Below are 17,255 nucleotides of genomic sequence, written 5' to 3' on the forward strand. Positions count from 1 at the left end.
TTTGCCCCTCTCACCTTAAACCTATGCCCCCTAGTAATTGACCCCTCTACCCTGGGGAAAAGCCTCTGACTATCCACTCTGTCTATGCCCCTCATAATTTTGTATACCTCTATCAGGTCGCCCCTCAACCTCCTTCGTTCCAGTGAGAACAAACCGAGTTTATTCAATCGCTCCTCATAGCTTATGCCCTCCATACCAGGCAACATTCTGGTAAATCTCTTCTGCACCCTCTCTAAAGCCTCCACATCCTTCTGGTAGTGTGGCGACCAGAATTGAACACTATACTCCAAGTGTGGCCTAACTAAGGTTCTATACAGCTGCAACATGACTTGCCAATTCTTATACTCAATGCCCCGGCCAATGAAGGCAAGCATGCCGTATGCCTTCTTGACTACCTTCTCCACCTGTGTAGCCCCTTTCAGTGATCTGTGGACCTGTACTCCTAGATCTCTTTGACTTTCAATACTCTTGAGGGTTCTACCATTCACTGTATATTCCCTACCTGCATTAGCCCTTCCAAAATGCATTACCTCACATTTGTCCAGGTTAAACTCCATCTGCCATCTCTCCGCCCAAGTCTCCAGACAATCTAAATCCTGCTGTATCCTCAGACAGTCCTCATCGCTATCCGCAATTCCACCAACCTTTGTGTCGTCTGCAAACTTACTAATCAGACCAGTTACATTTTCCTCCAAATCATTTATATATACTACAAAGAGCAAAGGTCCCAGCACTGATCCCTGTGGACCACCACTGGTCACAGCCCTCCAATTAGAAAAGCATCCCTCCATTGCTACCCTCTGCCTTCTATGGCCTAGCCAGTTCTGTATCCACCTTGCCAGTTCACCCCTGATCCCGTGTGACTTCACCTTTTGTACCAGTCTACCATGAGGGACCTTGTCAAAGGCCTTACTGAAGTCCATATAGACAACATCTACTGCCCTACCTGCATCAATCATCTTAGTGACCTCCTCGAAAAACTCTATCAAGTTAGTGAGACACGACCTCCCCTTCACAAAACCGTGCTGCCTCTCACCAATACGTCCATTTGCTTCCAAATGGGAGTAGATCCTGTCTCGAAGAATTCTCTCCAGTAATTTCCCTACCACTGAAGTAAGGCTCACCGGCCTGTAGTTCCCGGGATTATCCCTGCCACCCTTCTTAAACAGAGGAACAACATTGGCTATTCTCCAGTCCTCCGGGACATCCCCTGAAGACAGCGAGGATCCAAAGATTTCTGTCAAGGCCTCAGCAATTTCCTCTCCAGCCTCCTTCAGTATTCTGGGGTAGATCCCATCCGGCCCTGGGGACTTATCTACCTTAATATTTTTTAAGACACCCAACACCTCGTCTTTTTGGATCACAATGTGACCCAGGCTATCTACACCCCCTTCTCCAGACTCAACATCTACCAATTCCTTCTCTTTGGTGAATACTGATGCAAAGTATTCATTTAGTACCTCGCCCATTTCCTCTGGCTCCACACATAGATTCCCTTGCCTATCCTTCAGTGGGCCAACCCTTTCCCTGGCTACCCTCTTACTTTTTATGTAAGTGTAAAAAGCCTTGGGATTTTCCTTAACCCTATTTGCCAATGCCTTTTCATGACCCCTTCTAGCCCTCCTGACTCCTTGCTTGGACCAAGATGGCATATGAATGGCATATGACCGAGTAGAGTGGGGGTATTTGATAGCGGTTCTGGAGCAGTTTGGGATTGGGCCACGATTTGTAGGTTGGGAAAGGAGCTGAGGGCGAGTGTCCACACGAATTTGGGTTATTTTGCTCTGCACCTTGGGACCAGGCAAGGGTGTCCCATTTCCCCCTATTTTTAGCGCTTGCAATTAAGCCGTTGGCCATCACATTGATGAGGAGTGGAAAGGGATAGTGCGGGGGTGGGGGAGGGTAGAACATTGGGTATTTTTGTATGCGGACGACTTGCTGTTGTGTGCATCGGAACAGAGTGTGTCGATGGGGGGCATATTGGAGCTGCTTCGAATGTTTGTCTTTTTCTGGAAATAAACTAAATTTAGACAAAAGTGAATATTTTGTGGTGTCTTGGCCAGGGATTGGGGGGGGGGGGGGGGGGGCACCATTCCGTAGGGTGGGGACACACTTTAGACATCTGGGGTTGCAGGTGACAATGGGGGGGGGGGGGGGAAGACTCCATAGGTATAACATTACTAGTCTGGTGGGGAGGGTGAAAGCAGATCTGGCAAGGTGGGATGGTCTCCCTCTGTCGCTGGCAGGTCGGGTACAGGCGGTTAAAATGAACCTGTTGCCACGATTTTGGTTTATTTTTCAGACCCTGCCGATCTTCCTGACAAAGGCATTTTTCAAGGAGGTCGAAAAGATGATTACCTTGTTTTATATTGGGGGGGGGGGGGGGGGGGGGGGAGGAGTTGAGAGGAAAGTGGCTGGGATTAGAGAGGTGCTGTTGCAGAGAGGACAGCAGTCAGGGGGATTGGATCTTCCAAATTTACTATATTATTACTGGGTGGCGAACGTGGAGAAGGTGAGGAGCTGGGTTAGAGGGGGGGCTTCCATAGGGTTAGAATGGAGGAGAGTCTGTATAGGGGGTCAGGGCTGAGGGCGTTGGCAACAGCATCATTCCCGATGGCCCTGGGGAAATATTCAGGAAGTCCGATAGTAGTAGCGACGTTGAAAATCTGGAGGCAGTTGCGTCAGCACTTTAGGCTGGGGGCGGGGTCAAGGGAAATGCCGATTCGGGGGAATCACAAATTCGAGCCAAGAAGTAGGATGTGAGTTTTCGGAGATGGGAGGAGAAGGGAGTCAGGGCATCAAAGGATGTGTTTCGGGGGGGGGGGGGGGGGGGGGGGGGGGGGGGCAATTCTGAGAGAAGAGAAGGCACCGATGGAGGGGATTAAGACAAAGTGGGAGGAAGAGTTGGGGAGGGCAAATGCCCCAACTTCGTGCGAGAGGTTGGGGCTGATACAGCTGAAACTGGTAACAAGGTGCACCTCACAAAGGCGAGGGTGAGCCGACTCTGAGGGGGTAGAGGATGTTTGTGAATGTTGCGAGGGCTGAGGGGGGAGGGGCGTAAACCACGTGCATATGCTTTGGTCCTGTCCAAAGCTGGAGGGGGGTGTTCAGGGTAATTTCGAAGGTGGTACATGTGAGGCTTGAGCCGGGTCCTCTGGAGGCCATATTCGGGGTATCGGATCGGCTGGCTTTGAGCAGTGTCTCATTGAATGCAGACGACCGGCTATTGTATATTTCGGACCCACTGGGCAGCGTCGGAGGAATCATGGAGATCCTGGGGGACTTTGGTTGGTTTGCAGGATACAAATTGAATATGGGGGAAAGAGCCAGGTGTTTCCAATTGAGGACAGGGGGGGCAGGAAAGGAAACTAGGAGAGTTGCTATTTAGGGTGGTGGGGTCAGGTTTCTGGGTCTCCCGGTGGAACGGAGATGGCCGCAGTTGGATAAACTGAACTTGGCTCAGCTGGTGGAGCAGATGAAGGCAGATTTTAAGAGATGGGATGTGCTGCCACTGGCAGGCCGGGTGCAGACAGTGAAAATTACATTGCTGCTGAGGTTCTGTTCGTCTCCCAGAATCTCCCAATCTTCATTCCCAAGTCATTTTATTTTTAGAAAGGTCAATGGGCTGATCTCTAGGTTTGTGTGGGCGGGGAGGATCCCGCAGTCCAGCGGGCTTTCTTGGAGCGGGGGTGGTGGGGTGCTGGCGTTGCTGAATATGATGACCGACTATTGGGTGCCGAAAATTGCTACGGTTAGGAAATGGGATATGGGGGTGGGGCGGCATCATGTAGGGATACGTGTTTGAGGGCTTTGTTGTTGGCATTTTTACCTTTCTCACCGACCAGGTACTCCGCGAGCCCAGTGGTGGCGTCAGCCCTAAGGATGTGGGAGCAGTGGAGGCAGCATCTGGGACTGGAGGGTGCCTCGGTGTGGGTGCTATCTATGATAATCATAGGTTTGCACCGGCGGGACTGGAAGCAGGCAAGGATTGAGCGCTTTGGTGACAGTTTATAGAGGCGCAAATTCACGGTGTTGGAGAACATGTATAATTTGCCCTGGGGGAATGGCTTTAGGTGCCTGCAGGTTTGGGACTTTGTAAGGAGGGAGGTGCCCTCCTTTCCTGGGCTGCCGCCCATGTGGTTGCAGGACAAGGTGCTGCTGAAAGATGAAATGGGGGAGGGGAAGGTCTCAGGTGCCTATAAGGAGTTGATAGAATGGGAGGGAGCCCTGGTGGAGGATGTTAAGCGTCAATGGGAGGAGCTGGGGGGCCGTGATGTGGGCAGAAGCCTTGCGCAGGGTGAACATGTCCTCGTCATGTGCGAGGCTAAGCCTCATTCAGTTTAAAGTGATACATAGGGCTCATGTGACAGTGGCAAGGATGAGTAGATTCTTTGTGAGGATAGAGGCTAGGTGTGCAGGGTGGGGGCCAGTGAATCATGTCCACGTGGCATGTCCGAGATTGTGGTGGTTTTTGTAGGGGTTCTTGGACATGTCCAAGGTAGCTCAGAGTCCAGAGGTGGCGATATTTGGTGTCAGAAGATCCGGAGTCCAGTGGCTAATGGTTTGACCTTTGCCTCCCGGATAGCCCGAAGACAGATTTTGCTAGGGTGGCGGGACTCGGAGCCGCCCAAGGTGAGAGTGTGGGTGAGCGACCTGCTGGAATTCCCGAGGCTAGAGAAGGTCAAGTTCGCTTTGAGGGGGTCTGCAGAGGGGTTCACCTAGATGTGGAAACCCTTTATTGATTTCTTTAAGTAGGGTTGAGGGGTGAGCGGATTGCGAGGCAGGGAGCAGCTGGGGTAGTTGTTTATTGAACTGTTTTGATTCTTCCGATTCTTTTTTGCACATTTGAAAATTACTCGAATTAAAATATTTTCCAATAAAAAGGTAAGATAGATGCCAAGAGATCATTTCTGCTGGTCTGCAAATCAAGGACAAGGGGGGCAGAGTCTCAGAATAAGGGACTGAACATTTAGGATAGAGGGGGAAGAGAAATGACTTCAGTCAAAGGAATTGTGAATCTTTGGAATTCTCGGTGGGTGCTACATCATTCAATATACTGAAGACAGAGTTAAACTGATTTTGGTCTCAGGGAATAGAGGGAAATGAGGAGTAGGCAGGGAGACAGAGCAGGTTCGCTATGTTCTACTGCTGCAAAATATTGTGTTTTAAGCTATACCCCAAATCTGGAGGGGCATCGGATTGTAGCTACGGTTCTAATTGCTTTTTTAAAAATAAATATTTTTATTAAGGTATTTGGAAGTTTTTAATAATAATAACAATAACATAAAAGTGGTATAATAAACATTTCCACTCCCATCCCAATCTTCACACACCCCAACCATAAAACAACAATCCGGCCCTCTTTCCCCCCCCCCCGCCCCCTTGGAATACTGCATCTGCTGACATTTTAATATTCCCCGAGAAAGTCGATGAACGGCTGCCACCGAGGTGAACCCAACCATTGACCCTCTTAAGGCAAACTTTATCTTCGGCACTGAGAAACCCAGCCAACCCACCCCTTTCTCAGTCTCGTTGGTCTATAACCTTTAGGTGCGTCTCTTGTAGCATTGCCACATCTGCCTTCAGCCCCCTCAAATGTGCGAGCCCTCTTGACCGGCCCATTCAGCCCTCTGACGTTCCATGTAATCAGCCTGGTCCGGGAGGGGGGGGGGGGGGGGAGGGGGGCTCTCTTTCCTCCCCCCCCCCCCCCCCCCCCCCTTATTACACATAACACTACTTGCAACTATACAGGCCAGCACAACAAATCACCACTCTCCAAGGCTTCAGTGTCTTTTAGTTCGTCTCCAGTCTTTTTTCTTTATTAAAAGTCCATACTTCGTCTGGTGTTTCAAAGTAGAAGTCCCGTTCCTCATGTGTGACCCACAGATGGGCTGGGTACAACATCCCGAACTTCAACCCCTTCTTAAAAAGAGGGCCATTTTTGCCCGATTAAACCCAGCTCGCCTCTTGGCCAAATCCCCACCCAGGTCCTGATAAATGCACTCAATTCTCCCACTTGCTGCTCCTTTCCTTCTTGGCCCACCGCAGAACGTGTTCCTTATCCAGGAATCGGTGAAAGCGTATCACCATCGCCCTCGGCGGCTCGTTCGCTCGGGGCTTCTTCGCGAAGGCTCTATGCGCTCTATCCACTTCCAGGGGCCGAGGGAACGCCTCAGCCCCCATCCACTTCTCCAGCATGTCCGTCACATAAGTCCTCACATCCGATCCCTCACTGCCTTCAGGGAGGCTGACAATTCTAAGATTCTGCCTCCTGGACCTGTTCTCCAGATCCTCCAGCTTCTCCTGCATTCTTTTCTGGCGGTCGTTCATCATCTCCACCTTGGTCTCCAGCACGGTTATGTCTTCCTCGTGCTCGGACACCTTTTTCTCCACCTCCTGGATCGCTCTTCCGTGGGTCTCTTGATTCTGCACCACTTGATCAATCGAAGCCTTAAATCGGGTCCAGCGTGTCCTCCTTCAGCTTGGCGAAGCAATCTGCAAAAAACTTCACCAGCTGCTCCGTTGACCACTGTGCCGTCCCCCCGCAGCCCTTGCTCTCCGCCATGCTTTCCTGGGTTGCCAGCTCTGCTCGCGTCTTCCTTATTGGACTTTGTCTTCTCACACGGACACTTCTGGTCTAATTCTCCAAACACCAGACGGGGATTTCTCCTCACCGTCTCACTCTTCACTGATTTATCCCATAAAATCTGGAAAAAAACAGGGGGGGGGGGGGGGAAAGAGAAGGTCCAAAAGTCCATCACAGGTGGGAGCTATTAAATGTGCAACCTACTCCTCCATGGCCACCACCGGAAGTGTTACGGTTCTAATTTCTCATTCTAACTATATTTTCCAGTCTCACTACCAGACATCACAATCACAGTAAAACGCACAAAACTAGATACACGACTCGTGCAATAAAACTCCATGGGTAGGATTCTCCTGTCTCCAACAGGAGCAGAGAATCCCACCAACATCAACGGCCGGAGAATTCCAGTCCATGCCTTTGACCTGCATGTACAGGCTTATGGGGGTGGAAGCTTTAAGCAATGCACAAAAGATTAGTAGGACCTTCAGTACAGCTCTAACTTCATTTGAATTTCACAATTAAGATCTACTACTGGGTCAGCCATAGTACCAGCATTGAATTACCCTCCGTAGTTCTTTTTCAAATGCCTTTGAAACAAAAAAGTATATAAAAGCTTAAAAAAAATGCTACAGGATAGGCTCCAGGACATTAGCTGTCCAAAACTTTATGCACTGTTCGTCGTTCAATAACTGTCAATACTCCTGTATAAGAGCAAACAACAAATAACGAAGAACCATTGAAAACATCGGATTTCACTGAATGACAGTTGAAGCTACAAGGAAAGACACAACTGAACATGGAGATATTAAATTGTACTTGGAAGATATATAACAGAACCAGAGTAAAATTTTTCCAAAAAGCTGTTTTAAGAGGCTACCACCTGGATATAAACAATATTGTAAACAAGGTTGGCACGGTGGCTAGCACGGCTGCCTCACGGCACCAGGGACCCGGGCTCAATGCCGACCTGGGGTGACCGTGCGCAGTTTGCACTTTCCCCCCAATGTCTGCGTGGGTTTCCTCCCACAGTCCAAAGATGTGCAGCTTAGGTAGATTGGCCATGATAAATTGCCCCTTAGTGTTCAACAGTTAGGTGGGGATATGGTATCGGGCCTGGGTAGGGGGCTCTTTCAGAGGGTCGGTGCAAACTCAATGGGCCGAAAGACCTATTTCTATACTGTATGGGATTCTTTGAAGGTCGACACAACTGTTCAACATCCACTAACATTCTGCAACTATCAGTTGCCCCTACTCCCTCACAGGCACTTCTTTGTGTATTAGCCAGGGGAGAGGGTGGCTTTGTGGTATTCTCATTGAACTAGTAATCCAGAGACCCAATGCTCTGGGAGCCATCATGGCAGATCGTGAAATTTGAATCCAACAAAAGCTGAAAACAAAAGTCTAATGATGACCATGAAACCATTGTGGATTGTTGTGTAAAAACCCCCCCACCTGATTCACTAATGTCCTTTAGGGAAGGAAATAATAATAATCTTTATTAGTGTCACAGGTAGGCTTACATTAACACTGCAATAAAGTTACTGTGAAAATTCGCTAGTCCCCACACTACCTGTTCAGGTACACTAAGGTTTGACATCCTTATAAGACCATAAGACACAAGAATAGAATTAGGCCACTCGGCCCATCGAGTCTGGTCTGCCATTCAATCATGGTTGATTTTTTCTCATCCCCCACTCTCCTGCCTTCTCCCCATAACTCCTGATCCCCTTATTAATCAAGAACCTATCTATCTTTGTCATAAAGACACTCAGTGATTTGGCCTCCACAGCCTACTGCAGCAAAGAGTTCCATAGATTCACCACCCTCTGGCTGAAGAAATTCCTCCTCATCTCGGTTTTAAAGGATCGTCCCTTTAGTCTGAGATGGTGACCTCTGATTCTAGTTTTTCCTACAAGCGGAAACATCCTCTCCACATCCACGCTATCCAGGCCTCGCAGTATCCTATAAGCTTCAATAAGATCCCCCCCCTCATCCTTTCAAACGCCAATGAGTACAGACCCAGAGTCTTCCACCGTTCCTCATAGGACAAGCTTTTCATTCCAGTGATCATTCTTGTGAACCTCCAAGGCCAGCACATCCTTTCTTAGATACAGGGCCCAAAACTGAACACAATACTCCAAATGGGGTCTGACCAGAGCCTTATATAGTCTCAGAAGTACATGCCTGGTCTTGTATTCTAGCCCTCTCGACATGAATGCTAACATTGCATTTGCCTTCCTAACTACTGACTGAACCTGCATTTGCCTTCCTAACTACTGACTGAACCTGCACGTTAACCTTAAGAGAATCGTGAACAAGGACTCCCAAGTCACTTTGTGCTTCTGATTTCCTAAGCATTTCCCCATTTAGAAAATAGTCTATGCCTCCATTTCTCCTTCCAAAGTGCATAACCTCACACTTCTCCACATTGTATTCCATCTGCTACTTTTTTGCCCACTCTCCTAGCCTGTTCAAGTCCTTCTGCAGCCTGCCTGCTTCCTCACTAATACATGTCCCTCTACAGATCTTTGTATCATCTGCAAACTTAGCAATAGTGCCCTCCGTTCCTTCTTCCAGATCATTATGTATATTGTGAAAAGTTGTGGTCCCAGCACAGGCCCTGAGGCACACCACTAGTCACCGGCTGCCATCCTGAAAAAGACCCCTTTATCCCCACTGCCTTCTGCCATCAGTCAACGCTCTATCCATGCGAAGATCCTACCCTTAACACCATGGGCTCTTAACTTACTTAACAGTCTCCTCCTGTGCGGTCTGGTCTACACGTGACTGCAGATCCACAGAAAATTGATTTGACTTTTATCTGCCCGCTGAAATATCCGAGCAAGTCACTCAGTTCAAGGGTAATTAGGGATGGGCAGCGTTGCTCCGGAATGAATAAAAAACGGTCCCGGGTCACTATCCGTGTGGAGTTTGCACATTCTCCCAGTGTCTGCGTGGGTCCCGCCCCCACAACCCAAAGATTATAGGGTAGGTGGATTGGCAATGCTAAACTGCCCCTTAATTGGAAAGAAATTAACAAATTTTTAAAAAATACTTGTTTCTTGGGACAGCTTTCTATTTTGATTTATTCAAACTCCCACTATACACAACAGCACAGAAACCACACTCTATATCCTTTGCATTCCTATAACCTGCCACGGGTAGAGAAGGAAGCCAAAATAGCTTTATAAAACGTAAATGGGGCTGGTTTAGCACAGGGCTAAATAGCTGGCCTTTAAAGCAGACCAAGGCAGGCCAGCAGAGCGGGTTCAATTCCCGTACTAGCCTCCTTGAACAGGCACCGGAATGTGGCGACTAGGGGCTTTTCACAGTAGCCTACTTGTGACAATAAGCGATTTTCATTTCAAATGAATTATTGAAGCACTGAACAATAAATTTCTAAATTTGCAGTTTCTATTTACGGTGCTAGATCTGTTATACTACATATTTTGCACTGACCCCTTCAATTGGTACATATAGTATAAATTGGATTCAATTCAAATGATTTGAACTTGGGTCATGCACTTCACACCAGCTCCAGTGAAACTGCATTCCTTTTTAACACTAGGTCAGCAGAGTGGGGGAAACGGAGAAGAAAATGGTCAGTAGTGTGGTCTCCTGGCAGCACAGTGACGCAGTGGTTAGCACTGCTGCCTCATGTTGCAGAGGTCCCAGGTTCAATCCCGGCTCTGGGTCACTGTCCGTGTGGAGTTTACACATTCTCCCCGTGTTTGCGTGGGTTTCTCCCCCACTACCCGCAGGGTAGGTGGATTGGCCACACTAAATTGCCCCTTAATTGGAAAAAATTAATTGGGTACTCCAATTTTTAAAAATATAAATAGTGTGGTCTACTTTCCCAGATTAGGCAAAAACTCGGAAATGCACCATCCAGATAACAATTTGCTGGTTCCTACCGTTCACTCTCATCTGCTGATTTTTCAGCCTCATCCAATTTTTGCAAGGTAACAGTCAGACGCTCCCGAGTACGATCCAACTCGTCTTCAACCAAATGGATACGTCTTTCCAAGGAGGACACATCAGCTTCCGCCTAGACAAGAATGCACACAAAAGTGAGTAAGACTGTTTTCAAGAAAGTGGTTATTCACAGGGATAAAATAAAGCCACTTTAAGATATACTTTAGAATTCACAACAGTCTGCTACCCCAACAACTGGGATTTATCCATGAATATTGTAGCTCAAGTTAAAAAAAGACAAGAATCTCAAAAGTTGAAAAAATCAAGCTGGTATATTTTTCAAACAGATCTCAGAACTGGGCAGCTCAATAGAACTTTTGTTGCCAAGTAAATCTAGGCAGCCAGTACAATTCCAACATTTGTTCTTTACAATGGCAATTTTCATATGTCGGAATACAATTTTTTTTAAACATCGCAAGGGATCAAAATATTACACTGACAGTGTTGAATGAGGCAGAAGGGGTCGACGGCAGGCAGGCAGATTAGTCAGGATTGCCACGTGTAAGGAGGCAGTGACAGGAGTTGCTGGAGAATGGCAAGAGAGGTACAGAGGGTGACAGTGGACATAAAATACCAAATCAGGAGCAATACAAGATAAAAAGACTGCATGACAAGAATGGGAAGATAGAAGAGAGAAGAACCTGATAACGGGAAACAGAAAAAAAAAAGGGGAGGGAGGAATTTCAGTAACACTGTTTATGCTAGGTGTGTTGATGTCAACTTGACTCATCGGTAAAGTTAGTACCCAATGCTGGGATCTGGTGAACTCCACAGATCACTATTTTTTAAAAATCCATTCATGGGATGTGGGTGTCGCTGGCTGGGCCAGCATTTATTGCCCACCCCAGAGAGCATTTAAGAGTCAATTACACTGCTGTGGAATCACATGGGGGCCAGACCAGGTAAGGACCACAGATTTCCTTCCCTCAAGAGGAATTGGTAAACCAGATGTGTTTTTACAATTGGCAATGGTTTCACGGTCATCATTAGATTTTTATTTCCAGATTTTTTATTTAACTCAAATTTCACCATCTGCCATGGTAGGATTCGAACCGGTCTCCAGAGCACTACCCTGGGTCTCTGGATTACTAGTCCAGAGACAATACCACAATACCATTACCTCCCTGGATTTTAAATTAATTATATATACTGTCTGGCTGTAATCCTGAACAATAGGAGCTAAACTAGCAGCACTGAAGAAATTTGCATCCAGTTATCGCTCAGGATATGCAAACGACTCTTGGGCTGAATAGATCAAATGCAATGAGGATTATACAAAAACACTCCCTAAAACCAATGGCCAGTGGAGATGGTCAGTCTTCTCGGACAAAGGACCCTGCATCTTTCATTTCAAATGCTTAATGGTTGAAACATTAACATACCAATAGTCCAGATAAAGAAATAAAAACCCTTTATCAAAGCCGAAATAGACAGGTGAAGAGTGATACACCACGACTGTCTAGCCGGAGGAACATGGTCTTACCATGCTGCCAATTTCCAATAAGCAAGCAACAGCTCAGAGAAAAAGGGCACTGTCCAGGTTTGTATACCTGGCTCTCCACCTTCATAGTTTCTACTGGAACTATTGAAACCAGCGTCTACAAGACTAATTGATCTCGACATATGAAAAGTAAATTTCTCGGCATCGGTCTTCAACCTACCGAAAGAATACATCATTGGACTTCTGGACTCCACAAGTCTTTGCCCTGTAACTTTTTTTCTATCCCATTTTTATTGCATGAATGCACCAGGATCTACGTAGTAACACCACACACTCTTACCCACCTCGCACTTTTGTGTATGCAAAGAAACTAACCCTGGAGTTTAGGTCTATCTTGGTCTTTGCTGTGAGGTTATTAAAAAATTGGATCACACAAAAACTGAGATTACAAAATATGCCACCAATTACAAAAGGGGAATTCAAAATCAAAACACCTCTGTTTACAGAAGAAATCAGGTACATCTAAATTAACACCTCCCCCATCATCCCCTCCCCATAGCAATTAGTGGAGTGCCGCTTCCTTTTAATTCACCATGTATTGGAAGTATATCACCACCCCTTCAGTGGCGCAGTCAAAATCCTGTAAATCCCTCCCTAACAGCACTGTGGGTGCACCTACACCACAGGTACTGCAGCAGTTCAGGAAGGCAGCTCACCCAAGGATGAAAAGTGCTAATTAAACTAAATTACTGGCATGCTGTAATAGTCAATTGGTAATTGGAACTTCATTTGGAAATGTAGTTTACTTCCAGCATTCGTGTGTTAATGATGAGGTTTCTTAAATAGCAAATAGAGTTTCTTCCTACTCTTTACAGTGGATGCTGTAATTAACAAGCACAGCCCACCATCCACCCAATACGACAGCTCTATCGTATGCAACAACTAGGCTGATGGCCTCTCTAAAACAGTTAATAAAACAAACAGTTAATATAAAAGGGAAGTCGGTGCTGGATTTGGTAGTTTTAGCACTGGGTCAATATTACAGATTAATGCTCACTCGCGCTCGAGAATCTCCAAAACAATTCCAAAAACACTTTTCCTCTCAACAAGGAGGGTCTGAATTCAAAACCATGTCCAAAGGGCAACGAGCAATAACCCATAAAGACCCTTCCATCCAAAAGGTCACTTCACATTCCATTGACTCCTACAGTGCAGTATGAGGCCATTCGGCCCATTGAGTCTGCACAGGCCCTCCAAAACTGGAAGGTGCACATCACCTTTATGTACCAAACGATACTTTTGGTCATCTAGATTGAAATGAATCTTTCAGACATTGGAGATAGTGTTACAGGTTGACTTGTAACACTAAGGATTAAGTTATGTAAAGACAGATGGTGGGGTCACTTAGCCTTGAAAGGCGACACCTTCTAAATATACACAAGATATTAAATGGCATGGAAGAAATGTCTGGACTACAACTACGTGTTTCTGGTTTTTGTCTCAAGTAAAGCGGAGTTAGATTCATCAAGGTTTAGAATCGCTCTCATGAACAATTTCTTCAGAGTGCCATGCCTCCTAGAGTCTCCCAAATGGAAACGTAATCGCTGAGGCATTGTTATTAACAGCCTGGTAAGAAAGTAAAACTTTGCACCTGCATTCTTCTTTCTCAGAGATTCCGATCAGGACTCTCCAACCTGCTTATTCCCATTTTCAGGCTAGGCGGCAGTAATGGAATTTGCTGATTTTCATTGCTCTCTCTCCTTACTTTCTGGCTCAATCTTCAATTCATCCCCACAGCTAAGTTACCATGAAATTTTAACCCAGTTGTCAAACATGCAATTAGCGAGGCGCATGCTTAAAGTGTATGGCAAACCAGGCACAAACCAAACTTTAAAAGTTAAGTATTTCCGAATGTTAATTCCACTTGCACAACTCAAATAGGTTAATGAGAAGTCAGGGTCTCGAAGGCACCCATGCTGCAATTAGTTACATCAGCGACCGAGACAAGTCTGGTCAGTATACACATGAACTGAATTTACCCACAAGCTCATTTGGGAAACTATCACACAATTTATAGAAATTCAGGCATGGCAATCTAATAATCCAGATAAATCAGTGCAATGGTTCTGAAATAGACGGAAAATGTTTCTCGTAGATGTCAAACATTTCCATCACTCGAGTTCCAGCAGACTTTGCACATTCCATACATTCCTAAACTACAATGATTACATAGTAGGGCTCTTAGTCCTTTAAGATCACCCTTATAAATCAGGCACATTCTTAAAATACAGATCTAAGGAGCCAAACCGCTTGCCATCATCTTATTTTAGTTAGTAAATCAGTGTAAAGCTTTGCACAGTAAGATATTAACGGGTCGATTGATTTGTTCTCCACTAACGCCTCGCTACACCACCCAGCCATTAGGAACACCTTGCAGTGTCCACATAGAAACATTTCACCAAAAGAGGTGGCATCCCATTAAGAACAATTCAATTATCTCACTTTTATTATTGATCCCAATTTAAAAATAATTTCCCAACACTCCTCAATTCATGCAGTTGCAGCCTAATAATTTAATCTGTTGTATATCATTAATAATAATAATGATCTTTATTATTGTCACAAGTAGGCTTGCAGTAATACTGCAATGAAGTTACTGTGAAAAGCCCCTAGTCGCCACATTCCAGCACTTGTTCGGGTACACTGAGGGAGAATTCAGAATGTCCAATTTACCTAACAGCAAGTCTTTCGGGACTTGTGGGAGGAACCGGAGCACCTGGAGGAAACCCACACAGACACGGGGAGAACATGCAGACTCCGCACAGTGACCCAAGTGTGAATCAAACCCAGGACCCTGGCGCTGTGAAGCAACAGTGCTAACCACTGTGCTACCGTGCCGCCGTATATACTGTAAAGATCTGAGATGGGTTCCAAAGTAGCCAAGAGGAAATAATGTACCACACAACGTAGAAGCATTTGAGCCAAAAGACAAAACAAATTGGTCTTTCTTTGCCCTCCCCCAATCCACTTGTAATTCTGGTAGTGCTGGGACACAGAACTACAAGCAGTTATCACTCAAGTCAAAACTGGCTTTGAATGAATGATTTGGCATAGGCCCCAAAAGGAAGACAAGTATACATATTCTGCACCATTTCTGATCGCAGCCAAATACTCTAGAACTGCGAATCAGGTCAGTTTGTATCATACAAAATGGAGTCTGTAACTCAAATCAATTCAAAATATGAAGTTACATCCCACTCCTTCAGTGAGGCAAAGAACAAAATGGGGTCACAATAACATGAAATCATAAACTGGAGCACTAACTGGGTGAATGAATAAAATACTGGTTTAGAGCAAGCAACTCCTATAACCTCTTTCTCCTCTCTCACCCTCCGCCCCGCCGACCGCCCCTCTAATACAATGCAGATTTCACAATCTCAATGTGCTGTCACACAGATGTAGAGCAAGAGGCATGATATACTGAACTGCATCATACAAATCAAGAGCTCATTTCTGGCCTCTGCCAGTGTATGTGAACAATGGAGGCAACACAGGGTAGAGGTTTTCAGGCGTCAAAAGTTATCAATAATAATAAAAACAATAACAATAATAATCGCTTATTGTCACAAGTAAGCTTCAATGAAGTTACTGTGAAAAACCTCTAGTCGTGACATTCCGGCGCCTGTTCGGGGAGGCCGGTACGGGAATTGAACCCGCGCTGCTGGCCTTGTTCTGCATTACGGTAGCACAAGTGGATAGCATTGTGGCTTCACATCGCCAGGGTCCCAGGTTCGATTCCCTGCTGGGTCACTGCCTGTGTCGGAGTCTGCATGTTCTCCCAGTGTCTGCGTGGGTTTCCTCCAGTTTCCTCCCAGTCTAAAAACGTGCAGGTTAGGTGGAATGGCTATGCTAAATTGCCCTCAGATGTCGAAAAAGGTTAGGAGGGGTTATTGGGTTATGGGGATAGGTTGGAAGTGAGGGTTTAATGTGGGTCAGTGCAGATTCGATGGGCCGAATGGCCTCCCTCTGCACTATGTTCTATGTACAAGCCAGCTGTTTAACCCGCTGTGCTAAACCAGTCCCCAACTTTCCTGCACGGATCACGGTAATATGCCAAATGCTGGACGGCATCCGTGTGCAAACAGCCTGTAGCAAGCAATGACAAGATCAGGTTTGCTGAATCTGAATGTAAATTGACTGCAGACAAGTGCACCCAGTCAGCAATTATGAAATATGCCACTTGAGCAAGGTACCAGACAATGGCCTATACCCCAGTAAATCAACCCAAAAATAGTCGTCAAGTGTTTAAATTACAAGCAGATTTGCTACACTGTTGTTCTTGTAATAACAAAATCTTGCATTGAGCCAAAGGAGATATTAGGATAGGTGACTTCCTTCTTCAGCAGTCCCTTGGGATAGTGGGCGACTTGCTTTCACTCCGGCTCGATGGGTTTCTGATATGGCTGATCGGTCCAACACGCGATCTACAGGTGCTGCAATATGCGGCGCGGATGGTGCTTGAAGATCTGGGACAGCATTTAGGGGACAGTTTGGCATCAACTGTAGTATTGTGTCCAATTCTGGGCACCACATTCAGGAAGGATGCAAAGGCTTGGGAGAGGGGGGGGGGGGGGGGGGGGGGGGGGGAGAAAATGGTTCCGGGAATCAGGAACGTCTGCTATATGGATAGATTGGAGAAGCTGGGACTGTTCTCAGAGGAAATTTGATAAGAGAACAAAGAACAAAGAATACAGCACAGGAACAGGCCTTCTGCCCTCCATGCTTGCGCCGATCACGTGTCCTATCTATACCCCATCTGCTCATGTGCCTATCCAGTTAAGTCTTAAAGGTCGCTAACGTATCTGCCTCAGCCACCTCACTTGGCAGTGCATTCCAGGCCACCACCATCCAGTGTAAAAATACTTCCTCTGCACATCTCCACCGAACCTTTTCCCCCTCACCTTGAACTTGCGCTCCCTTGTAATTGTCATTACTGCCCTGAGAAATAGCCTCCAACTGTTCACCCTATAATACCCCTCAAATTTTCTAAACTTCTATCAGGTTGCCCCTCAGCCTCCGTCTCTCTCGGGAGAACAATCCCAGTTTATTCAATCTCTCCTCGTAGCGAATACCCTCCATACCAGGCAACATCCTGGTACTTCTGTACTCTCTCCAAAACCTCTATGTCCTTCTGGTAGTGCGGTGACCAGAATTGAACACAGTATTCCAAATGTGGCCTCACCAACATTCTAT

General features: G+C 46.3%; 1 protein-coding gene across 4 annotated transcripts in view; it reads right to left on the reverse strand.

The window, feature by feature from the left end:
* Positions 1–17,255, reverse strand: part of LOC140409091 (uncharacterized) — a 185,155-nt gene that overhangs the window by 27,562 nt on the left and 140,338 nt on the right. For all 4 annotated transcript variants that reach the window (XM_072497196.1, XM_072497195.1, XM_072497199.1 and 1 more), the window contains exon 3: positions 10,501–10,634. In XM_072497196.1, coding sequence (XP_072353297.1) covers positions 10,501–10,634 — 134 coding nt within the window. The remainder of the gene's footprint in view (positions 1–10,500; positions 10,635–17,255) is intronic.

Source organism: Scyliorhinus torazame, chromosome 3, assembly GCF_047496885.1.
Source record: "Scyliorhinus torazame isolate Kashiwa2021f chromosome 3, sScyTor2.1, whole genome shotgun sequence".
Lineage (NCBI taxonomy): Eukaryota > Metazoa > Chordata > Chondrichthyes > Carcharhiniformes > Scyliorhinidae > Scyliorhinus > Scyliorhinus torazame.